At 44.1% G+C, this 25,280-nt stretch overlaps 1 protein-coding gene across 5 annotated transcripts in view; it reads left to right on the top strand.

Moving 5' to 3' along the window:
- Nucleotides 1-25,280, top strand: part of Scn10a (sodium voltage-gated channel alpha subunit 10) — a 97,759-nt gene that overhangs the window by 39,386 nt on the left and 33,093 nt on the right. For 4 of the 5 annotated variants that reach the window (XM_074059160.1, XM_074059159.1, XM_074059158.1 and 1 more), the window contains exons 11-14: nt 8,315-8,608; nt 9,899-10,010; nt 17,402-17,640; nt 20,346-20,519. In XM_074059160.1, the coding sequence (XP_073915261.1) occupies nt 8,315-8,608; nt 9,899-10,010; nt 17,402-17,640; nt 20,346-20,519 (819 nt within the window). The remainder of the gene's footprint in view (nt 1-8,314; nt 8,609-9,898; nt 10,011-17,401; nt 17,641-20,345; nt 20,520-25,280) is intronic. The other variant, XM_074059161.1, reaches the window with a different exon arrangement.

The raw sequence follows: 25,280 nt of genomic DNA, 5'->3' as shown, positions 1-25,280 counted from the left end.
GGATATACAGGCTCTTGTGGGGGAAAGAGAGCCAGGATAGAGGCTGGCAGGGCATCTAGAGGCTTCAGAGCCACTTGTTTAATGTTTTGGTCTGCCCAGTTGTTTTCCTGTGTCACCAGAGTTAGGTCTCTTCCATGTCCTCAGCAGAGGATCAGTGCCACTTCTCTTGGTAGGTACATAGCCTCTAATAATTGGAGAATTTCCTTTCCATGTTTTATTGGGGATTCCCTCCCAGAGAGGAGTCCTCTTTCCTTCCATATAGTTGCATGAGCATGTAATACCAGGAAGGCATATTTGGAGTAGTATAGACATTGAGCCTTTTTCCCTTTCCCAGGGTTAGAGCTCTAGTTAAAGCCATTAGTTCAGCCTTTTGGGCAGAAGTCCCACCTTGCAAGGGCCATGCCTCTATGACTTCTTCATGATGCACTAGTGCATACCCTACCTTTCTTTCTCCATTTAGTACTAAACTACTTCCATCAGTAAACCATTCACCCTCAGGTTTGAGGAGTGGCTGATCTGTCAGGTCTGGCCTGCTGGCCTAGGTCTGTATGATCACCTGCTCACATGTGTGCTCAGTCATTAGTTCAGAAGGCAGCAAAGATGCAGGATTTAAGACATTACAAGTCTTTATGGTCACTTCTGGGGATTCCAAAAGAATGGCTTGGTATTTGGTCAGCCTTTCCCTGGACATCTACAAGTGACTTTTTAGTTCTAGGGTGGCTCTAACCTGGTGGGGAGTTAGAACTTCTAGTTGTTGATCCAAGGTTATCTTCATTACTTCCTTCACTAACACGGCAGTAGCAGCTATTGCTCTTAGACATCCTGGTCAATCTAAGGCTGTTCCATCTAATTTTTTTTGAGAGGTAGGCTACTGGATGTGTTTCTGTTCCAAATTTTTGAGTTAACACTCCCATAGTGATTCCCTTTTTCTCCAACATGTACAGCACAAAGGGTTTTGCTAAATTGGGAATCCCTAAAGCTTGGGCCCCAGTGAAGGCCTTTTTTAGTGTTTTATAAGAATGGTTTGTTTCCCCAATCCATTTTAAAGGGTTGTTATCTGTTCCCTTTGTGGCCTCATATAGAGGTTTTGCTATGACTCCAAAGTTGGGTGCCCAGATCCAGCAGAACCCTGCCATTCCCAAAAATGAACGGAGTTGGTGTTTAGTCAATGGTACCCCTAGGGTACAGCTACCTCTATTCTTTCAGCGGACAGCCTCCAGGCCCCAGGGGTAAGAATGTAGCCTAGATAGTAGACTTCTTGTAAGGAGATTTGGGCCGTGCTCTTTGAGATTTTATATCCCCTATCAGCTAAGAAATTAAGAACCAAAGCAGTGTTGGTTCTGGAATATCCTGAGTTGGACTACAGAACAGGAGGTCATCTACATATTAAAGAAATCCCCCTTCCTTAATCTGAATTTCTCTCAAATCTTTTCCCAATGCCCTGGCAAACAGGTGAGGACTATCTCAAAATCTGTGGGGCATTGCTGTCCATGTATAATGTTGTCTTTCCCTCGTAAAAGGATCTTCCCACTCAAAGACAAAAGGGTATTGGGATTCTTGGTGCAAGGGGATAGTAAAGAAGGGATCCTTTAAGTCCAAGGCTGTGAACCATTTACTGTCTTCAGGTATTTGGGACAGTATGTTGTACGGATCAGCCACTAGAGAGTGAATGGGAACTGCAGTCTCATTTACCAATCGCAGGTCCTATACCATCCTATATTCTCCTGTTGGTTTTCCTACAGGTAAGATAGGAATGTTACAGAAAGATTGGCAAGGTTTTAACAGTCCATGTTTTAGAAACTTTTTAATACTTGGTTGTAGTCCCTTTTTAGCCTCTTGCTTAAGAGGATATTGCCTACAACTGGGATAGTGGTTGGGGTCTTTGAGTTGTATTTTAACAGGGATAGCTGTCTTTGCCCTTCCAAGTATCCCATTGTACCAAGCAGAGGGGCTTACTTGTAGATCCACTTCTAAGGGAATTTTATGGACCCTCTTGGGTCTTTTTTGAAGCATTAGGAGTCCTGTCAAATGGCCCATTACCAGGACCACACCCAACTTTTTCATTATGTCCCAGCCCAAGAGTGGGGCAGGGCAACTACGGACTATAAGAAATCTATGCATAAAAAAACTTAGTTTCAATATGGCAAGGGAGGGGAGGAGTGAAGTTACTAATTTGGTTTTTTCCATCAACTCCTACCACAATTGCAGTCTGAGAGGAAGGCTTTCCTGCAAAAGCAGTGAGAACAGAGTAATGTGTCCCCATATCAATAATGAATATAATTTGTTACCCAAGGCTTCCATGGCCACCCAAGTCTCCTCATAAATAATGACAAGCTTACGCAGGGACTGTTGAGAGTACTCCGGGCCTCCTCAGTCATGTGTGGCTTCAGCCAATATGCCCAGAGTCTTGGCTGGCCCGACCCCTCTCTGGGAGTGGGGACAGTCCATCCTCCAGTACCATTAGTAACCTCCTGTTTTGGAGCACTCATAACAGGGTCCTGGGGGTGGCTTGGGCAATTCCTTGCCATGTGCCCCAGCTTCTTCCATTTGAAGCAGGGTAGCTTTCCAGCCTTTTTGTCTGAGGTTGTCTTTTGGGCATTGGAGGCAACCCATTTGGAGCAGCCGTAAGTTTGGCTTGCCTTCTTTCCTTACTCTGTTCCCTCCTTTCCTCTTCCAGGTCACGATTGTTAAAGACCTGAAAGGCAATATCTACTAACTGAGTTTTCTTGGTCAGGGGGTCCAGATCTAGCTTCTGAAGCTTTCATCTAATGTTTGAGGCTGCCTGATTGACAAAATGGTGATTTACTAGGGCAGCCCTTTCAGTAGACTCAAGATCAAAAGTAGATTTTCTAAAGGCTTCCTCTAGTCTATCATAAAAGGCTATAGGGTTTTCCTCTTGTTTTTGGATAATTCCTTTGACTTTGTTATAATTCACAGGCTTTGTGGTTCCTGTTTTCATTCCATGAAGGATGGCCTGCAACATGTGGTTCCTCCTCTGCATTCCTCCTGGGGTATTATAATCCCAGTGAGGCTCAGTCATTGGGACAGTGACATCCCCTGGATGTCAGCCTATGGGATCCCTAGTGAAGGCCTCATCTGCCTCTGTACAGGCAGCAACAAGAATTTTTCCCTTTCTGTAGGAATGCAACAGTTGTCCAGGAGGAACTGAACGTCCCTCTAAGTAAGATCAAACCCTAATGCTAGGGTCTGGAACTCAACTGTAAATTTATCTGGGTCTTCAGTATACCTCCCCAACTTTTCCCTACACTGTTGGATATCATTTATAGTGAAGGACACATGAATGAGAATTGAACTCTTGGGCCCTGACACTTCTCATAATGGGGACACTGTTTGAGGAGTTTCTGAGTAAGATTTCCTATTTCGAGTGTGTGGCAGGCTTATTGGCATTGGGGGTGCTGAGGGAGCAGGAATTGGGGGAGGAGTTTGGGGTGGAGGAGAAGTTGGCTCAGTGTTAGGGGCTCAAGGTAATGGGGGTTCCCTTCATGAGACATGAGATGTTCCTCATAGCAGAGGATCATCAAGGATATCTACATCTCCTTCCTTAGGTTTTTATTGGGGTCTGGCAAGCCCCTTACAGAGGGTTGGGTTTTGATAGAGGGCCATAAAGACCTGCATGTACAGTATCTCTGACCATCTTTTTTGCTTTTTACAATTTTGACCTAACTGTAAGATGGTGTCATAATCAAGACTTCCATTTTCACACCACCTTTTAGTTCCCAATTGATATTGGGACCAAACCTCATTATAGTCATGAATCAAATATTCCTTTTTTAGTTTAGTAGGGTCAAAGCACTCCCAGTATTTAAGGATACAGCCAAGTGGGGAATCTGTTGAGACTGAGTTAGCTAACCCCATGTCAGCTGTGGAGAGAGAGAAGGAAATGGGAAGGGGGAAATTTATTCTTTAGGAGAGAGAAATACAAGAACTTCTAGATACTTAGAGCATCCCCCATACCTCTAGGAAGCCTCAACACTGGTCCCTTTGACCTGTTTCTGTCACACGTGTGGTACAAGTGAGTAGCAGGGTGCCCTAAAGAGTCAGTCTCTCCACCCCTGCATGAGGGTTCCTGTGTGCTAACCCAATTGTTATCTTAGTGAGAAGAAAATGAAGATCAGAGGAGTACACCAGATAATAAAAATGCACTAGGATGAAATTTGAACCCATTGCCCTGCATTTGTTAGGCAGGTGTTCCATTATAAGATATTTCATTGTCAGCCTCTATTAGTTTTCCTAAAGAAAGGAGACTAAGGGACCATCTCTAGAACCTAGGATTTATTCTTATTAATCCTAGCTGTAAAAGGTACCATCCACTTGTAGGTAGGCCCCTACTGTGTGCCTCTGGAACAAGGAGATCTAACCTATGCATGAGTGTTTCCTCAGCTCCCTGTAGGCTATGGGAGTAAGCCAAGCATGGGTGAGAATTGAGATGGGGTGGATAGGGCAGACAGGCATATCAGGTAGGCAGGTAAGAGAGTGGGTTAGAGGAGGGAGACAGAGAATTTTGCAGATGGGAAGAAGGCGGTTAGGTTAGGCACAGGACCTTGGTCACCAGAGGTGTCACTCCTCCCTCCCCCCCACCTTGTTTTGGAACAGGGGCCATAGTCCCAAGTCTTAGGGAAATGTAGCCCCCTCCTGTTGCCACCACTGTCATGGGGCTGGGGGACTGCAGAAGGCATGAGTGGGGAGAGCAAAAGCCAGCTGGGCCATTCCTGCTGTGTCTCTGGTGCCCCAAGCTTCCCTGTCATTTTGCTGGCAGCAGAGCTGTCATCTCTTTGCATTTTCCCTCTCAGCCAGCTCAGGCATTGGGAGCCTTATAGCTGGAGGCTGCTGACAGAGTCTGCTGGCCTATGCAGCACCTGAGCATGTTACAGTGGAGGCTGTATCTATTGCAGCACATAGGCCACCACCACTGTTGCCCCCGAGGTCACAGTTGCTGCACTCTTTACCACCATGTGTGTCAGTGCCCTGTGGCTGGCTAGGCATAGCTTCCAGCTCATGCTGAGAAGTGGACTGGGGCCTGTGCCACATGTAGGCCCAAGGGGAGGGGCTGGAGGATTGCACCAAGAAGCCACAGGCCTGGAGGCCCCGCCAAATGGCACCGGGCATGGTGTAGGAGGGACAGGGAGATCTACGCCAGTGATTGACTATGGGGCAGGCCTGGAGGCTCTGCTGAATTGCACTGAGCATCTTGGGGGTCTCGTGCCAGCAGTCCATTCTGGAGCCTCCACCCTCCAAAGGTGGAACTTCCACCCTCCTGAGGCATGACTTCTGACCTTTGGAAACACCTGTGCATGCTCAGAACTGTGTGCATGCACACTAAACCCAGGTACATGGGCGCCATCATGCACATGGGGCTGCCCACGTGGTTGTCCCAACTGGCCAAGCAGGAAACCGTGTACGTGCAACATGAACTGTGGGCGTAGCTTCCTCGAGTGGCCCACTGGACAGCTGTGTGTGATCATCGTGAACTGCAGGTGTGGCTGTCTCTAACTGGGAAGCCATGCATGTGTGCCCAAAACATACTCTTGGCTCCTTGTAGTGGCTACCCCTAAAAATGAGTGGCCCACCCCATTCCACAAGTGATTGCCCCAAGAGGTGACTCAGGAGACCCTGTGTGCATGCCCATCCCCCGGTGCCAGCAGTGACCAGGATGGGACAGCAAGGCTCTTTTCCCTTTACTGCTATTGCATTCCCTGACAGCTGTAAAACCTGTAGTTTTATGTCCCATCTTCCCCCCACACCCAAGGGAGCAACTGAAAGGGGCTGGCAAGCCTCTCATCCCATAGGTAGCAGTTTATTTGCTCCCTGTCCATGTGGCTCCCTCCCCTATTTTATAAGCAGCTATGCTTTCCCAGAGCAGGTGTCAGCCCCTCTGGAGCCAGTCCTTTCTGTTCCTCTCTGCTTAAAAAAAAAAAAAGTCCTGTCATAGAATGGGCTGAATGAGGTGTGCCTCCCATTTGTTATTTTAAAACTGCCAGTTAAGGAGAGAAAGAAAAGAAGAGAAAAATAGAAATGTGGGGGGAGAGGGTGAAGCCCAAACGGTGGGGGTACATTTCTAATTGTCCCCAGCCACATGGAGGGTTAGAGACCTTGGAATAGCTTTCCCACAGTGCAGTGAAGGAAAGGATGGGAGGGAGGGGATTAAGGGTTAGGAAAGGTAGGGCTGGGGATGGGACAGTTATCTTTTAATGTAATCCATTCCCCAGGGCGGGACCAGGGAACTCAGACATGAACCCTGTGCCTTGGGATGCTCTCACAAGTCCTGCCAGCAAATGTTGCATCTTGCCAATCAGGGTGCAGTCCATCTGTGCCTGGGCTCCAAATGAGTCCTGAGCATTGGGTGTGAGGGTGACCCCCCCAGTGTGAGGGTCCCCTACCACCCAAGCTGTAAGTGGTGTTTGGTTCTGAGGCATCAGGGGTGAGGTATAGTACCTGAGGTCAGAGAAAGATGGATTAAAATAAAGATTGGCAGAGATAGCATATTGGGATCTCACAGGTCAGTTTCTCCTGGCTGGCTTGCCACAAATGTTACCAGCACTGGTGCAGTCTATGATTCTGGTTTTTGTGCTCCAAATGGAAAAATCCAAGCAGAGTACATGGATGGGGTAAGGTATGATAGATTTTCTGAGAAAAAGAAGTCACCTGTTCTGCCAGGTGGGAAAAGGGAAGAAGAAGAAGAAAGGGCAGGGTCTCTTGATATGGTGTTTTTATACCACCTTGAACTTGGAGGTAGGGAGACATTGCATCATTACTTGTGTCCTCTTACCTATGGGCTAGGAGGAGGAGCTCTTGAGCCAAGAGGGGGAGCAGTCCAAGACTATCCCTAACCTAACCTGCTTCATGTTCATCTGGTAAATACACCTTAGGCAGTTTGTATAAAGCCATCTTCTGACCAACAGCAATGATACAGAGGTTGGGGCAAGACAAAAGAGACACAGAGGGAACCCACAGGAGACCAGTTGGTTCTTTGGTGGATACAGTTTAAGGCAACTCTGATGCTTGAACTTAAAAGTCATTGCCTTGTGTGTCAAGTAGATTAATTCTGCCAGTGAGGGGCACTGGCTGTCAAATATAAGATCTAAACACTCTTCTCTGTTTCCTCATGGGTTTGCTTGGTGCCCAAGTGCAAGTAGCTCAGTCTTCCCATCTTTAATATAGATCTGCCAATGTGACTCTTTTCCTTCAACAGTGGAAGGATTTGTGGATTTTCATGAGTTCTGTAGTCATGTAATCCAGGAACAGCACTCTATTTTTTATATTAGACTTGCAATGATAGTGGCTGAACAGGATTTTCTTGATGATTTGGGATCCAAATCATCAAGAAAAGAAACATCAGTTCTGTGGGATAAGTGAGGAGGACTCTCATTGGCAATGCACTCCACTTTAGTAATTTTGTAAATAAAAGGAATTATGAAGGAGAGGAACCAAGCAGCATGATAGAGTTTGGTAGGGAGTAAATATTTATATTTTAGGAACACTATGTATAACATGAGCACAGGTTTGATGGTTCATTACAGTCAAGTTCTCACAGTGGTTATGAGAACTTGCTAAGACAGCACAGGAATTTTCTGGGGTCTCTGGGCCTGTGAAATAGTACTTTTTCTCTGGAATCTGTAAGCCACACAGTTCTCACAGTATTTTGATGGGAAATGTTTATTGATTTGGAAGAATGGCACTATTTTTCCAGAAAATTAGACTGCAAGTCTTCCTTCAATCTCCACATTGTTGACTGTTCAAAGCTTGCCTCAAGGGATCCTGAAAATTCATTACACTACAGAGCTCTTGGCTCCTCCTCTGTAACACAAACTCTCAGGCTCATGCAGCCTGAATGTAGTGAATTGTACAACCTAATTTTCAGACAGTAAAGTGCACTTGTTTATTCAACAACCACTTTCCAAACATACTCCAGTCCTAGAGTCTCCTTGGGTCACAACTTTGCATTTAGAGAGAGAATTTAAGACAGTTTTGTCCAGTCCTGTGGCCAAAGGCTGGCAAACAGCTGACCCATCAAGTGACAAGGTCATCCTCTGACATGTTCCTGGCCATGATGATCTATTTGCTGATGTTCAGCGTCCTGTAATCTCCCCTCTTTCCTGGCCTTTTCCCAAGTCTGTCTAGAATATCCTTTTCCCTCCCCATGTCTACCCAATCCCTTTAGATTTGTGCTTATGTAGTTACTGGAAGATCATGAGGGTAAGAGCAGGACATGAAAAGAGGTAAGTGTGCTCTAGATTTTCCATAAGACCAGATTCCAGTCCCACTTTTGTCCTACTCCATCTGGGGCAATACCCAGTCTTTCCTAGGCCTCACTTCTGGGAGACGCCGGGCTAGCCATGGCAGTGTGTTCCATTTTCGAGCACCAGGACAAGACATCTCATTCCCTGATGGTATCACAGACGATGGAGTCTTTTCTGGAGACCATGAAAGTCATCGAGGCTCCCTGCTGCTAGGTAGGGGTGCTGGACAGCAAGTCCCCCTCCCCAGGAGCCCACTGCCTCAACCACCCAACCTTGGCTCTGGGCATGAAGAAGAGGGACACCCCACGCTGCCCATGAGTGAGCTTGCTCCTGGAGCCACTGATGTTTTGGTGAGTTTGTGCATGTGCTTGACTCTCTCAGACTGCCTTCCAGCCACAGGCCTTTGGCCAAGAAGCCCTGTCTGTTGCCAGTGGAAGGGTCTTTAGCCATCCTATGTCCAGCGCCTCCCACCCACTCCCATTTTACAGACAGGACAGGTAGACAGAGAAAGATGGATTGGGTTTACCTGAGGTCAGACCTTTTTCCTGGTTTCTCTGTAGAACAGTGGTGCAGATTATTTTCCATTTGACCTCATATTTCCTCTCAGTGTTTCTCTGCTTCCACCCACCATCACTGCTTTGAAGATCACCCCATTTGTTCCCTGGATAAAAATGAGGGACACTGAAGCCCCTTTTCCACCTGCCTGTGGTTCTGTGAAAACTACCCAACGTTTGGCAAATGGGACCCAGAAAAATTCTAGGAGTTACTCAGATCATAGTACAAGTGAAGTACAACCCTTGCTTTACTCACAGAAGAATTAGCTTGCCAAAATGCACAAATTTAGGCAACTGTGACCAACTAGACAGTACTCTTTAAGAGAATAATTACAGAGTGTATATCAAGCCACTCCTCGTTGGGTTGAGACCCAATTTCATTTGAGCTCTCCCTCCAGTTTCAGTAATGATGCTTCTAGTGTTTTTCATTTGTTAATAATTTTGCAATTGTTAACAACACTCTTCAGTTCTGCTGACTCAGGTAACTCTTACAGAACTGTGTTAGCACAATCTGATCCAATGCCATGTGATTCAGGGTCCTAGCAAGAAGCAGATGATCCATTCCATGGGCAAGTGGAAGGAGTTTAGTCAAGTGTTTACTAAGATGTGAGCTGGGCTCGGGGAGCTCACAAGGGACAGTGAGGCACCCAAAGACCAGCAACAGTAGTGCCCATTACATGCCTCCTCTGAGGGAGTGGACTCTCATGATCAGCTGGCTCAGTGACCTGCAGCTTTCCCCTACCTTGGATAGAAACCTCATGGACCCATGAGGCAGCCCCATCACCACCCTGGTGCCCAGGTCCTGTCCTAGGAAAGGAATCTGCAGAACCTCAGGTGAGCCCCAGTCATCCCAGTGGCCACCAACCTGAGATCTGGTTCTATCTGGCCCATGCCCTGGTCCTTATTCTGAGCTCTTACCCCAAGTTCAAGCACCAGTCCCATTTCTCCAAGCCTGACTACGGAGGATCGTGGCTTTGCAGGGCAGCTGACAACCATATGAGACTGCCCAGTAAGAGTCTGAAGACCCATCCTTGCCACTGCAGACTTCAGGCGGGGAGCATCCTGACCCTGTTTGTATCTCCACAGGCATGCGATGCAGGACAGAAAAAGACTTTCTTGTCAGCAGAATACTTGAATGAACCTTTTCGAGCCCAAAGGGCAATGAGTGTTGTCAGTATCATGACCTCAGTCATTGAGGGTAAGTGTTGCTCATTGGGACATCCATTCTCCATGCTATGATGAGTCTAACTTACATCAAAGGACCCATGTCTGAGTCCTGAGATCCTAAACCAATGTGGGTTTTTTAATGTGCATAATTTTTCAAAAATGAAAGCATGCAATGAATGAAGTGCCTTAATACATCTCTTATTCAAATTAGCATCTGCTTCATTTGTATTCACAAAACTGGGTTTTTAAAAGTGATCTGGCAGGCACCAGAGAATCCCAGGTCACCTCTCAGGTGCACAGGAAATTTAACAGCCTTTAATTTTCAAGCTTGGCAAAATTATCCTCATGTTTTTCGTGGCTTTAACTTTCACAGTTGTGGCTAAATTTCTGCCTCAAGACCCTGTCATGCTGAACATCAAAAGACAATTTAAGTAAATTAACCAGCCCATTTCACTAAGTCCTTGTGCATTCTGGGTTCTGCCAATCAAGAGGAAATCCACTCAACTCTCCTCAGGAATGTGTCTAAGTTCCAGTTGCTTACATCTAGCCAAGGGGGTGGAAGAAGAGAGAGGGTTGTGCTGGGTCATGGCCACCTATGCACATGGTTCCCATACAGCATGCGGCATCCTGAGTGTGAGGCCTGTGCTAACTCAACCTTTACTTTGCTTTAGGGTAGGGAGAATCTTACCCTCATTGGATTCAGTTATTTATCTTCCCTAGACAATTAAACTATCCTGGGCTGGAGGGGCCTAAGGTAGCCTGGATATTGGCATGTTCCTCAAGAGGGGCCCTGTGTGCTTTCTTCCCAGCCCTGGGCTGAACCCTCATTTGAGGGGAGTGTATAATAAGCAAGAGAAACCCAAGTAATGTTTCAGGAATTGGAAACAAGAGCCAATCTGTGTTTTATTTTCTAAGTGAAGCCAGAGGTGGCAAGGCTTAGAGAGAGAGAGAGAGAGAGAGAGAGAGAGAGAGAGACTCATGAGCCCAAAATGGCACAGATGTAGAGTAGAACTGGCTGGTAACGAACCTGATGGAGAAGTCCTGAGGCAACCTCAGGTAGTACCCTGTGCCTCTGCAGTGACAAGAGAAGGGCTGCATGGTGAGTTTGCCCCCCACCCTCCAGTAAAGGCTGCTGGAAGAAATGAGTGTGAGCCAAAGAAGTTATCTGGAGAGGAAAGAGGGAGCAGCCATCTCCATGGATTTTCTCTTGAGGCCTACACCTCCAGTAAAACACATTTAGCAATGACTAAGGGTCAGCCCAACTTTCCACCAAACTTGAGCTCCCCAATCTCAAACACAACTTGAGATAATGAAATTATATCAAACATTGAATTAGCCAAAGCACATCCCCAGGCTGGGGATTTGAAATATAAATTAGATTCATTTATAGGGATCAGGGATAACCTTAGCTTACATTTCTCACATACACGAGTTTGTGTCTTAAGATTTGTGTCTGTGTGCAACAGTGCATACAGACTCTGAAATTTCATTTTCTCATTAATGTTTAATAATCACTTTTATTGTATTAATATCTGAACTCCTAACATTTTTCATGGGTACATAGAATTTCACTACACTGCTTTGCTTGCAATTTTTGTGACTCAGGTGTGTTCCTTGGATTTTTTTTTTTTTTTGCTATTCATCATATGTTAAATTCAGATACCTTGCTTTTTCACTTGTCAGAACTGTTAAGTGTCCTCGTTCTCTCTTTTTTAAATTTATACAGACATTTATTGAACATCTGTTGTGTGCCTGGCATTGTTCCAGGTGCTGGGAACTCAGTGGTGAATGAGAAATACGCCTGCTCTCATAGAATCCACACCCTGGGGGAGAGGGGAGCACAGATGACAAACACAAATAGATATTCAGGTAGCAATAGGAAATAGGAGAAAAACAAAGTAGGGAAGGAGACAGAGAGCGAGGGATTAAAAGAGGTTATTTTGGATCAGGTGGTTGTGGAAGGACACCACAGCTCTGAATGAAGTGAGGAAATGAGCCAAGTGAGTCTGGAGGAAAGAGTTCCTCAGATATGAGCAGCAAATTCAATTTGCAAGAATAAGACAGGAACAGATCAAATGCATGCCCCCAAACACATTCCAATTTAAGTAAGACCAGGGAAGGTCTTGGGTAAAGGAGAGACAACAGTGTTTAGTGGTTAAGAACACAGATCTGGAGCCTGACTGCTGGGGCTTGCATCCTGGCTCTGCCATTCATGGTAAACTGCATAACCTTGTGCCATTCATGTGTAACCTTGGCTCTCTATTAACTTTTCTGCGCCTCAGTTTTCTCACCAGTAAAATAGTGAAAGTATGCTTATCTTGAAGTGTTTTGTGAGAATTTGATGAGTTAAGTCAAGCACATCGTACATATTCGTCAGATGTTAGCTATTGTTATTCACTAGGTTGTAAAGTCCATGAGAGCAGAGACATGTCTCTTTTGCTCACAGATGGATCCCTAGTACCTAGACAGGCAGTGTGGAGCACACAGGAAACACTTAATAAGAAGTTGCTGAGTCAATCATGATTGAATGTGATGCACAGTGCTTATGTTATTTGGAAGGTGATGCTAATTTATAATGACCTAAATTGATGAAAAAGTAAAACAAAGAGTAGTCAGACATCTTGGGGTTGGACAAATGTCCCCTCAAAGAAAAAGAGTAGACTGTAAGAGTGGGGTAGATAAGGCAGGAAAGGCCATGTCATTTTTAGGAAAATCTGGGAAAAGGTGACTTTAGATTAGGTCAGAGTTTTCCATGCATAGGGCATGTGATCTTCTCCAGCTGGATGTTATGTCCACTATGCCTCTAAGGTACATGAACGCTGCTCATGGTCAGTCATGATAGGATCTACAGGGCCATCTCTTCGGGAGTGATTGTGCCTGAGAAAGTTTGACCTAAGCCAATAAGAGCTTGGTGATTAACTGAGCTCAAGTCAGGTGAACCATCTATGCTTGGCACACAAGCTGACATTTGGCGGTTGTCCAAAGCAAAAGACCAGAATCAGGATCACAGCCGTGAGAACAGCTGTCCTCACACTCGGTGGGAAAGAAGGACATGGAAAAAGTTATTAGTGGGATGCTAAGTGTCTTGAACGAGAAGTGGAAAATGCTAAGGAGAATAAGGTAAGTTTAGCCTGGGCTCAGGGAAGCATTTCAGGCAGAAAGACTCAGGGTCTTTCTGATGGAAAGATGCAAAGATGGAAAAGCCTGCTGTAGCTGAACACAGAGAGCAGGAGAGAATTAGGCTGAAAATTAGGCTAGCAATGGGCTGGGATCACAAAACCTCCAATACCAAATTAAGGGTGCTGGACTTCATCCCAAGAGCAGTGAGGTGCCCACAAAGGATTGGAAGCAGGGGAGCTACATGAGCATTTTATAAAGGTTATTTTGGATACTTGCAGAGAGTGGTATTAACAGGGAAAGAGTGTTGGCAAGGAAAACAGTCAGGAGGAACCCAGGTGAGAGATAGCCGTGCTTTGTCTGTGGGGTAGTGGCAGTGGGACGGTGGAAAATGGAAGGATGGCTGAGCTGTCTAAGGAGCGTGAGGTTCCGCAGCTGGTGGTACACATGGTTCAGATGGCAGAAGCAATTCAAGGGATGCTGGGCCACGACTCACAAAGGAGGCAGGGACTCCATGGGGGGAGCTGGGAGGGAAGAGCAGCAGTTGAGTCTGAAACATGCCGAGTGTCAGGTGCCCTTGGGACATCCAGGCAGGAATGACTTGATAATGAATGCTTCTAGAACTTAGATGAGGAGGATGGACTAGAGATGCATATTTGATCTCTACTCATGAAGATCTATGATAATTTTGAAGAGATGCAAGGGATAAAATGACACAGACAGGATCAAGTAAGAAGAGAAGTAGGTCCAGGACAGGGTTCTAAGGAACTACAATGTTTAACCATTGAGCAGAAGTGATGGAGCCCTCAGAGGAGACTGAAAAGGACGGTGTGGAAATAGGAGAGGATCCAGAAGAATTCAATGTGGAGTCAGGAGTCCAAATTCCTTCAAGAAGAATAGAAAGGTCAGATAAAATGAAGCCTGAAAAGCATTTGTCTCATGGATGTCTTGGGTGATCTGTGCAAAAGAGGATTGGCAAAGGCCAGATGGAAGGGGCTTCAAGAGTGAGGGAGAGGTGAGGAAATGGAGACATCATGTGGGGACAACTTTTTCCAGAAGTTTGCCTGTGAAGAGGAGAGACAATAAGATTACACTAGAGAGTGGGTAGAGGTAAACCAAAATATTTTTGGTTTTGTGTTTTGAAAGAATTTGTTTGTTTGTTGAGCACATTTACATGCTGATGGGGAGGATCTGGGAGAATGGCAGAAACTGAAGATTAAGGAAAAAGAGCAGAATGTTTTTTGGTAGCATTGGAGTTGAACCCCCAACTCGTTGTGCTTTAGTTATTTTTCACATGAAGTCTCAGTTTTTCCTGAGCAGAACTGGACTGTGATGCTCCTACCTATGCTTCCCGTATAGCTGGGATTATACATGTGAGCCACGTGCCCAGTAGAGAGAGAATTGAACAGATTCCTGAAGTGGCAGGAGAGGATGCATGAGTGGAGACAATGACTGTTATCTCAGGAGGGACAGTTTGCTAACTGTATTAGGAGGAAAGTTCTTTCTGAAGACTCTTCTGGGGAGAAGGCATAATCTTGTTCCAAACTAGTGAGCACACCATTGTTTTCACCTCTGTATTCTCCAGTCAGTCAAGATCAGCAATGTTCATGTTGTGCGCAAGGCTGCATCTCTTTCCCATCATGCCTCACAGACAGGCCGCTTCCTGCCAAAATGGCATGTCCACAAGCTTCCTCATGCAGCTCTGCTTCCTGTGCTTCTTCTTAGTGCCAGAATAGGTCCAGGGAAGCTCCACTTTTGTTCCAAATAGGGATTGTTGATTTTGTTCCCAGGATGTGCCAACTTGCTTTAGAGAACTATGCCCTGCCAGTTTTGACATCTGTACTTTCGAAAATTCGCAGTAGGTAATTAAAACAGCATGATAGTGAAAATAAATAGCCTCATCTGTGGACATGACAATACATGGGCATATATGGGAATAACTGTGTAGAAGTGGTATTTCCAATCCCTGGGGAAATGAGAGATTATCTTCTAAGTAGTATTGATATAAATGACTAGAGGTGGGGGAAAACTAGGTCACTATCTTATTCTTTACACAAAGTAACTTTTAAAAAGTTTTAAGTGGAGAAAGGTGAAACCATGAAAGAAAAAAGAAAACTTGAATAGATTGGTGGAGTGTTGGGGTAGGGTCAGTAATAGTGCTGTGGTTTAAACTCAGGGCCTCGCACTTGCCAGGAAGCTCGCTCTAGCAGTTGAGCCACTCCTCCAGCCTTTTGTTATTTTTTTGAATAGGGTCTCTCTTTTATGCCCAAGCCAATCTGGACCTCAGTCTTCCTATTTACACTTCCTGCACAGATGAGATCACAGGCATGTACACTACACCCACCTTATTGACTGAGATGGGGGTCTCGTGGACTTATTGCCCAGGCTGGCTTCGAAACATGATTCTCCCAATCTTCTTAACTGGGATTACAGGTGTGAACCACCACACCCAGCTTGGATAGGTATTTTTAAGCCTTACAGTGAGAAAGGCTTTATATGCAAAGCATACATGGAAGAAAACATGAGGAAAAACACTGATTGCCAATGAGAAAAGGGTAGCAAAATTTGGGAGCATCTGACTATTTCTATAAAGTCATTTTATTTTGAAAAAAATTAATATTGTAAGAATAACACAAACAGAAGACATAGTTTTCCCATTGGGAAACTATGTCTCTCCCAACAAAAGATCCTCACTGCTCCCCAGCCTCCTGGTATACCTCCTTGTTTCTTCTTCAAGCAATATTCTATGTATATATATATGCACACACACACAAGATTTTATCATCACAAATTAATCTGCTGCTTTTTTCACAGTGTGCTTTATTAGTTATTTATTTTTTATCATTATTGTAAACAATAGACCATCTCTCTTTGTCCACATGGGCTGGAATGTCTACAGGATGCAGCCAGGCAGTGGAATTAATAGATAAACCTAAAGCTATGGAATTACCCTCCATAGAGGTGGCCCCAGTTATACATCAAAGTAGAAATTTGATAGAGCCAACTAGAGAGACAAGCCTAATGGCTCATGGTAGAGATGAGAAACTAGACATAAAATTTGGGGGCAAATCGCATAGAAATGGTTTTTAAGATCATAGGATTCAAAATGATTACCTAGAGAGAGGATGAGAGAGACCAAGGAGAGACTGCTTGAGCTCTCCAATGCTTAACGGCAGGAAAGGAAGAGGGAGATAGGAGCAGCTACTGAGAAGCAACCACTGATAGGCAGAGAAAACAAGAGATCCTGATGTCCTAGGACCCAGATTTCAAAGAGTCCATAAATTCTGCCAAGTCTGTGCAAGGCTTAGTAAGTGGGGACTGAAAATTAACAATTTGAGTTTGGAAGAGTTAAAATCCAGACTCCAGGGACTACAGAGAGAAGAGGAGGTCAGAAAGTAGAGTAAGCTTAAGTGTAGAAAACTCTTACAGGGAATTTTGCTAGTAAGAGGCAGTAGATGAAGGAGGACATGTGGTGCAGGGAGACCTTTTTCAAAGCTGGATATAATTAAAGAATGTTTGTATGTTGATGGGGACAGTCCAAAATGGGGAGAAGGGGACAATGTGGGCCTTGAGCAGGTGCGAAAGGAAAGGCCCATGCAAGCTAGAGGGGTAGAGCGCCTCCTGCACTGAGGGGCAAGAAGGCAGAAAACGGGGTGCACTTGCAGATATCCTGGACACTTGATGACAGAAAGAAAAGAATGTTCTTTTGTGAGTGATTCTGAATGGTGGGTGAGGTAAAGGAGAAGCTCATGAACTGAGAGCAAGGAGTTATAGATTGGAGGACAGACGATTGAGAAGTAGTTGTCTGGAAGGCTGGAGGAGTGGACTGAAATACAGAAACTCAGCAGGGATCCTGGGCAGGGACTGGAGGGGCTCACAAACATGGTTGAGTACTTTGTCCAACCAGGTTCAGCTGGCTGGGCGCAAGTGTCTGCAAACTGGCATTATTCAGAGTTGGTACATTACCAGGCAAGTACAACGGAGTTGGAGAGAGACAAAGGAATTGAGGATATTTGCAAGAGATGGATGTGAAATCTAAGAAGTATGGCGATGACACGGGTACGGGGCAGTGAAACTGGTAAGGTCAATGAGCTGAGGACTGGATGGAGACAGAGACTGAGATGAAGCTGCAGGACCAAAGGGGCTGGACAGTGGGAAATGGTGACCAGGGGTATGGAGGGCTGAAGCTGGATGTTGAAGCACAATGGTGGTTATTGGTCCGGCAAAGTCTAGGGCATGACCATTGGATGGAAGTCCAAGATGCCTCATGACTGACAGCTGTCATTGATTCCACCCATTCTGCAGAACTCGAGGAGTCAGAACAGAGGTGCCCACCCTGCCTGATCAGCTTGGCTCAGAAGTATCTGATCTGGGAGTGTTGCCCCACGTGGCTGAAGCTTAAGACTTTTCTCTTTGGGCTGGTGACGGACCCCTTTGCGGAGCTCACCATCACCTTGTGCATTGTGGTGAACACTGTCTTTATGGCCATGGAGCACCACGGCATGAGCGGCGGCTTTGAGTCCATGCTGCAAACAGGCAACATTGTGAGTGATTAGGCTGCACTGCCAGTGCCGCCATGTGGGAGCTTAGGGAGGGCTGGGCATGTGCCTCCATCGGGGTGTGCGGAGGACAAGGTGGCCGTGCAGGAGATGTGGGAAACTGGGCTCAGGAAGTCAAGTCTAGAGGACCCTGGCTGAGCTGGTGGGCACTGTCTTGGGAAAACAAACTCAGGAGGAGAGGGAGAGAGCCCTGAGTACGCTGCAGCTGGTTCCCCTTTACAGATGTAGGACAGCCATTGAACCCCCGGAGCAAATGTCACTTTCTCATCCAAAACCAAACTATGGACTTGTCAATTTCCTTCCAGTTTAATTACTCGTATGACTGCAATTAACAATAGCTACCATCAACAATGTCTTTGAAAGGGTAAAGGAGGAAAGGTGAAGACCACAGGAGAGAGGGAACATGGAAGAAAAGTGTGTGGTGTTGTAGCAAAAGCATCCGGGGGCAGAACTTTTCTCTTGCATCCAGTTTAGACATGATGCTGTTTTAAATTTTCCTCCATTTTTTTAGCATTATTTGCTTTTAACAATATAAAACCCACGCTGGATTTTACCTCATGCTGAATAAAGTATCTGACTTAGGAGAGGCAACTGCCTCCAGCCTTGCTCTGCCCACAGGAATAATAATAACAGCTAAGGATTTTCTTGGGTGCTGGGGATGGAACTCAGGGCCTTGCCCATGCTAGGCAAGGGCTCTACCACTGCACCACATCCCAGTCCCACAGTTAGCTATTGGACCTTAGTCAAAGCCAGATGTGATCTCTGATGCCTCTCAGATTATCTAACTTCATTTTCACAGCACTCCTCTATGGTAGGTGCTATTATTACCCCCTTCCGTGGATGGAAAAACTGAGGCATGGCGATCAAATTATTTGCCCACAGAGATAAGTAAGTGGTAGCCCTGGGATTCAAACACAATACACTGTCTCCCTAGCACACACTTCTTAATCCCAGGCTCTACAACCTTACAGACCTTGCTCTTTGTGTGAGCACTTGATAAGCAGAAGCTGGGAAAGGTCAGGGTCCTGCCTGCCTGTCCATGTAGAGTCCATTCCACTGGAGGTGGTCTGCTTGATCTTCCAACCTGAGGGCACTTCTGAGCCCTTAAACTGTAGCCGTGGGCAAAGAGGGTTCCAGAGGGAGTACAGCCACTCTTCCCTGGACACCTGACCTTCCCAATGGCCCGGGGGGGCAAAGAGGGCTGCAAAAGTTCTGGAACATAGTGGCATTCGCAGAGCTCCTGTTTTAGCAACACCTGAGCTATAGGCCATATTTTATTTAAAGAATAGGGAAAATGGAGAGAGAGAGAAGGACTTACTTCTTTCAGGAAGTCATTGTTAAACCACAGAGAGCCTGTGGAGTACACCTGTGTGCCCACACCCCCATTTCACATGGGAGACCTTGAGGCAAGAGAGAGAAAAGATCTTTCCCACCATGTCAGGGCACAGAGCCATCTTAGAGAGGAAGGGAGGAAAGGAGGAAAGGCAGGAAGAAAGCTTAAGGCGTGTGTTGGTGCCTATGGTAGTCAGGGACTTCATGAATGTTATTTATTTTCATATTACCACCAAGTTTTCATCACCCTCACATCACCAAAGAGCACTGAGTCTCAGAGAGGTTAAGCGTTCTGCCCAAGGTTGCTCAGCTGATGAGAGAGGGACCAGAGTTGACCCAGGTCCTACTGACCTGGGCACCAGGCCTCCACCCACCTGTCCCATCAACTTGCCTGCCCTACTGAAGGCACTCACGGATGTCTCAGCTACACCGTTGCCATCCTGTGGCAATAGACAAGTCCCTGACGTTCTCACCCACTTCATTCTCTATAAGAAAGACGCCCATGCGTCTCCCAGGCATTCAAGAAGACTTGGTGAGAGAATGTAAGGGAAAAGCCCCTGACAGTTTTCATTTTGCTCCTTACCTGTGTGCCCTACTGGCTGTCAGATAACTTGAGCCTGATCTGACATTTCTCAATGTCAGAATTTTGTCCTATTTAAGACTAGAACACTCATAGCCAAAAAATATCTTAGGGACTATGTATTATTATACTTCTTAGTCACTATTACTGATTAAGATCTGCCAGACCCTTTGTTAAGAATGCCAGAAGCATTAGCTCATTTTATACCCATCACACCAATGAAGAAACTGAGGTAAGAAAACGACATGTTGCTTATCCAAGCTCACACAAGCTAGAAAATGGTGGACCTGGGGTTTTTATCTGGGTCTAGGTTGTCTCACAACCCATGCTTTTTAACTGACCTCTGTTAGTGTCATTATGTAGTAATAGTTATCCTAACAATAAGTACCCCACGCCCACCACCCAAGAGAGAACCTGACGTATGAGTTTCAATGCCAAGTCCCTGAAGTTCAGAAGTTCTGTTCTTCCATACTGACTGTTCCCATCCACAATTCTCAAGAGCCCCCAGACAATATAGCAAAGAAGCAAAAAAAAGAGAAGAAGATCTTCTATTTTTATTTATTTTTATTTGTTGAGATAGGGACTTGCTGTGTAGGCCAGGCTGGCCTTGAACTTTCAATCCTCCTGCCTCTGCCTCCCAAATGCTGGAATTACAGGCATGTGCCACCAGGCCTGGCAGGATGTGTTGTTTTGTAAACAAGATATTTTTTGGCTGCTGTTTCATCATTGATTCCCCACCAAGGACCCTGCTGTGATGGAAATGTGTTTCTGTCCACAGGTCTTTACCACATTTTTTACTGCTGAAATGGTCTTCAAAATCATTGCCTTTGACCCCTACTATTACTTCCAGAAGAAGTGGAATATCTTTGACTGCATCATTGTCACTGTGAGCCTGTCGGAGCTGGGTGTGGCCAAGAAGGGGAGCTTGTCTGTGTTGCGGACCTTTCGCTTGGTAACGTTTTCTCCTGGTCACTAGGGAAACTCCTACACAGACCCAGAAAAGATGATACCTGGGGACAGGCAGTCCTGTGAGGACTTCACCAGACAGTTCCTCCTTCTTCTCCTGTCCTTGACGGTGGGAAGGCATGGCACGTCTGCTGGAAGCCTGGAGACTCAGTTTTTTCATGAGATGTTGATTTTATATGAATATTTTCAATATTAGTTACTGATTCAGTTTTTAAAATGATACTCCAAAGGCCTAACAAAGCAAGTCATGAGACACATCAGTGTCATGAACCACTGCTTGATGCTATCTACCTAAATTAATCATGCCCTCCGCAGCCAGGGAAGAGAAGACCAGAGTGGTCCTGCAGCACTCTCTTTCTCCCCATCACCAGAAAAATAAGACACATGTGTAGAACAATGGATTTCTCTAAACAGCTAGAAATGGAGGCAAGGGTAGGCCCCTAGGCTGATGGTCAGTGTAAGATGTAAACACAATCTCAGAAGCAGTGAGATTCCATAACTCCTGTGCCCTGCAAGGGCCCAAAGTTAGTTGTCCAATAAATTATGAATTATTAGGAAAACAGACGCTTGGTGTTTTAAGGTATAAATACAATTTCATTCTGATCCCACCAAGTATAAAATCACAAACAAAAGAAGGCAGGTTTACTTCACAACCCCAGCCTACAGAATTTTTCAGGTGATCTAAAAGTGCTGGTCAACTCACAATTCCCTAGCCATACCCACCAATCACACACTTTCTCCAGATCAGTTCCACTTCCTTCCTGACCTAAGTAGATTTCGTGGTCCATCACTATTTATTATTACACCCTTGATAACAAAGTCAGTCACCATTCCCCTCTACCCTTAAGCATCCTTGTATTTGGTAAGACCCTACCCTAATAACAATCACATGCTAATAAAAAAGAAAGAAAGAAAAGAAAAACCCTACCCTAGAGTCAAAGCCAAATGTCTTTACCTAAACTGTGAGCATTACTGGAAAAAAACACTCAGCCCAGCTGGTCAATTGCATAGTTTTAATTAAGAGAGTTTGTTTTTCAGGGCAGTTTCAGATTTTCAGAAAAATTTAGCACAAAGTGTAAGGAGCTCCCTTGTGCTACCATTCACATACAGCACATACTGAGTTTCTATTTACCAGCATCTTCTGCTGGCAAGGGACATTTGTCACAAGTATCTCTTCAGTGGTTTCCCTTGTTCTGAGAATAAAATCCCAAGTCTTTATGGTCATGTACAATGCTCTGCCTCATCAGGGCCTGCTTTCTCTTCAACCATCTTCCTGCCTACTTTGCTCAGCCAGAGAGGCCTCTTCTCCCTTTATCACACACTATAAAACTTTTTCTGGATATGGGTCTTGGTGCATCTAGCCTGTCTGCCTAGAATGCTTCCTGCCCCCCCTCTCCAGTCTTCACTTAGCTCAATAATTCTTACTCTTCTGGATTCGACTTTGTCACCTCCTTACAGAGGACCTTCCGCCCCCACTGTCTAAAATTGGATTCCCTCATCAAATCACCCTGCTCTTCATGGTTTCTAATGACTGTGTCCTGTTGTTCCCTGTTGCTGGAACTGTGTTTCTTGTTTACCATTCTATCCCAAGGGCTTAGCACAAGGCAGCACATAAGTAACAAACTAATAAACTCCTATTGATTGGTTAAAAGAAGAAAGGAAAGGAAAAAAAAGATGGGGAGAAAAGAAGGAAGAAATGGAAATTCCATGTCTTTCTTCTTGCTTTTACCTCCCTCCCAAAATAGCAATGCTTCTCTTCCCATCACTTAGGCACTGTTCCATTAGTCTCCTGGTCTATCTTTGCATCAGTATCACACTGCCCTAATTACGTCTGTGTCTATAAGGCAAGCCATCTACCTGGTGTTACTCTGGGAAGAGCTTGGCCCCTACAGTTTGCTAAGTTCCACCCAAAACTCTTGGGTTTTTTTTTTTAATCCATTGAAACTGCAATAACCTACAGGTTAATTTGAGAAAAAAATGCAGCTTTTATATGATGTAGTTTTCTTATCCATAAAGATAGTCTACTCTATTTACTTCAGTCTTTCAGTAGACTTTCATAATTTTCCATAAAATTTTAATAATTTTCCCTATAAGAATCTTACATATTTTTAAATGTTCTTTTCTAACATCTTGCTAGCATTTTTATATTTAATATTTTTGTATCCAGAAATCTTTTTATTAATTCTGTTGATTTGTCTATATAAGCTTTTAAAATTTTTAGCACAAGCTTATTATGTGTAAATAATGAGTTTTGTTTCTTCTTTTCTAATCCTTATGCAATTTGATTATTTTTACTACGTGGTTAGAACATCCATTACACCATTGAAAATAAGTGTTCAGACCCAAACATTGTATGCACATATAAATAAAAGAAAAAAACATAAGTGTTCATAGCAGGTGTTGTGTAGTTACCCTGACTGCAAAGAGAATGCTTTCACTATTTCCAAAGTCTGGTTTTAAAAAAAAAAAATAATAAAGCCTTTATCATTTTAGGAAGTTCTCTTTCATTATGAATATTTATCACCAGTGGATGTTTAATTTTATCAGACCATTGTTCTGCATGTAAAATAATCACATGTTCTACATGTAAGATAATAACATTAATAATTAGCAATAATGCATTGTATGTTTCAAATGGCTACAAGAGAAGAATTTGAATGTTCTCACCACAAAGAAACAATCAATCTTTATGATCTGCTAATTACCCTGATTTGATCCTTACACAATGTTCATGTGAACTGAAACTTCACACTGTATCCTCTAAGTATGTATAATAATTTTATATCAAAAAAAGAAATCAGAGTCATTTTCCTAAAAAACTCACATTAAGACAATCATATGATTTTCACCTTTAATATATTAAAGGAGTGAATTGTATTAATTGATTTTCTATTGTTAACTTTGCATTACTGGGATAAACTCAACTTGATCATGAAGTATATTTTAATACACTGAAAGATTTAGTTTGGTAATAATTTGCTTAAAATGTTTGCATCCATCTGGCCTATAATTGTCCTTACTTACATTGTCCTTGCTAGGTTTTGGTATCAAGATATCAACGTTATGCTAATCTTCGTAAAAAGAGTTGGGAACTATTCATCATTTTCTATGCCTAATCCCCCCCAATCCGCCCTCCCGCTCACCGTCCAGACACACACCCAGCAACACTGGGGTTTGAACTTCAGCGCTTTGCACTTGCTAGGCAGGTACTCTACAACTTGAGCCATAACTCCAAACCCTTTTTTCTGTGGTCATTTTTAAGACAGGGTCTCATTTTTAAGATAGTGTCTCATTTTTTTTCCTCCTGATCTCAGCCTCCCAAATATGTAGGACTACAAATATGAGCTACCATCGCCTGCACTATGTCTAATCTTTGAGTAAAATTGAAATTATTTGTTCCTTTTAGACTTGGTAGAGTTCACTAGTGAAGCCACCTAGAGGTCAAGATTTTTCATTGCTGATTTAATTTGGGGGGGGGGCGGGCAGGGGTGGGTATGACACTGAGGTTTGAACTCAGAGCTTTGAGCTTGCAAACCGGGGGCTCTACTGCTTGAACCATGCCTCCCATCCATTTTTCTCTGGTTATTTTAGAGACAGGGTCCCACAAACTATTAGCCTGGGCTGCTTGAACTGTGATCCTCGTGATCTCAGCCTCCTAAGTAACTAGGATTACAGGTGTGAGCCACAGGTGCCAACTTGATTTAATTTTCTTAATGACTATGAAACTAGTTAGGTTTTCTGGTTCTCAAATTAGTTTGGGTAAGTTATTTCTGAGAATGTCTCTTCTTATCTATGTTTTCAAGTTCACTGACATAAAGTTGTACATCCTATGCTCTTTTTTTTTTTTACAGATCTTTGTTACCTGTACTCTTTCCACCTTTTCTTTCTCAATAATGATTTGTGCTTCATCTCATCATTTTTCATTAGTCTTGCCGAGGATCATCAATTTAATTAGTTTTTTTCAAAGAACCAACTTTTAGCTTGCTGATCCTCTCTATATCATTGATGTTTTCCTTTTTCAATTAATCCTGCATCTTATCTTAATTACATCCTTCATTCCACATATTTCATTCTTTTCTAACTTCTTAAGATGCAATTTTCAGTTTATTTTATTTTCCAATATTCATTTGAGACTTCAACTTCCTTCTAAGAACTTCTTTAATCTGTAGAAATTTCTTTTTTGTTTGGTTCTAAATATTTCCTCATTTCAACTTTGATTTATTCTTTGACTCAAAGGTTAATTAGAAATGTGGTTCTTAATTTCAAAACATATGTGGTATTTCTAGTTATCTTTATACCATTGAGTTGTAGCTTAATTGTGTTATAGTCAGAGAACCTTTGCTGTATGATTTTAATGCTTTGAAATTTTTTTTCTTTGGCTCAGTGTATTAAAAGTGTTTTGGCCAGGCCTGGTGGCACACACCTGTCATCTCAGCACTCAGGAGACTGAGGCAGGAGGATCTTGAGTTTGCGGCAAGCTTGGGCTACATAGCAAGACCATGTCTAAAAAACAAAAAAAGACAAAGAAGAAGAAAGAAAGAACATATTCCTTATGTATTTGGAAAGAATGTGCCTTCTGCAATTGTAGGGTTTAATATTTTGCATATTCCCATTGGGTAGAGAAATTTCACTGTGTGGTACATTCTACATCCCTGCTTAATAGTGTCTGTTGCTTCTTCTAGCAATTACTAAGAAGGTGGTGTGTAAAAACATCTCTCACTGTGATTGCAACATGACTATTTCTCAT

Source organism: Castor canadensis, chromosome 17 (genome assembly GCF_047511655.1).
Source record: "Castor canadensis chromosome 17, mCasCan1.hap1v2, whole genome shotgun sequence".
NCBI lineage: Eukaryota > Metazoa > Chordata > Mammalia > Rodentia > Castoridae > Castor > Castor canadensis.
Note: the sequence above shows the minus strand (reverse complement) of the source record. Positions and strands in the feature narration are given on the sequence as shown.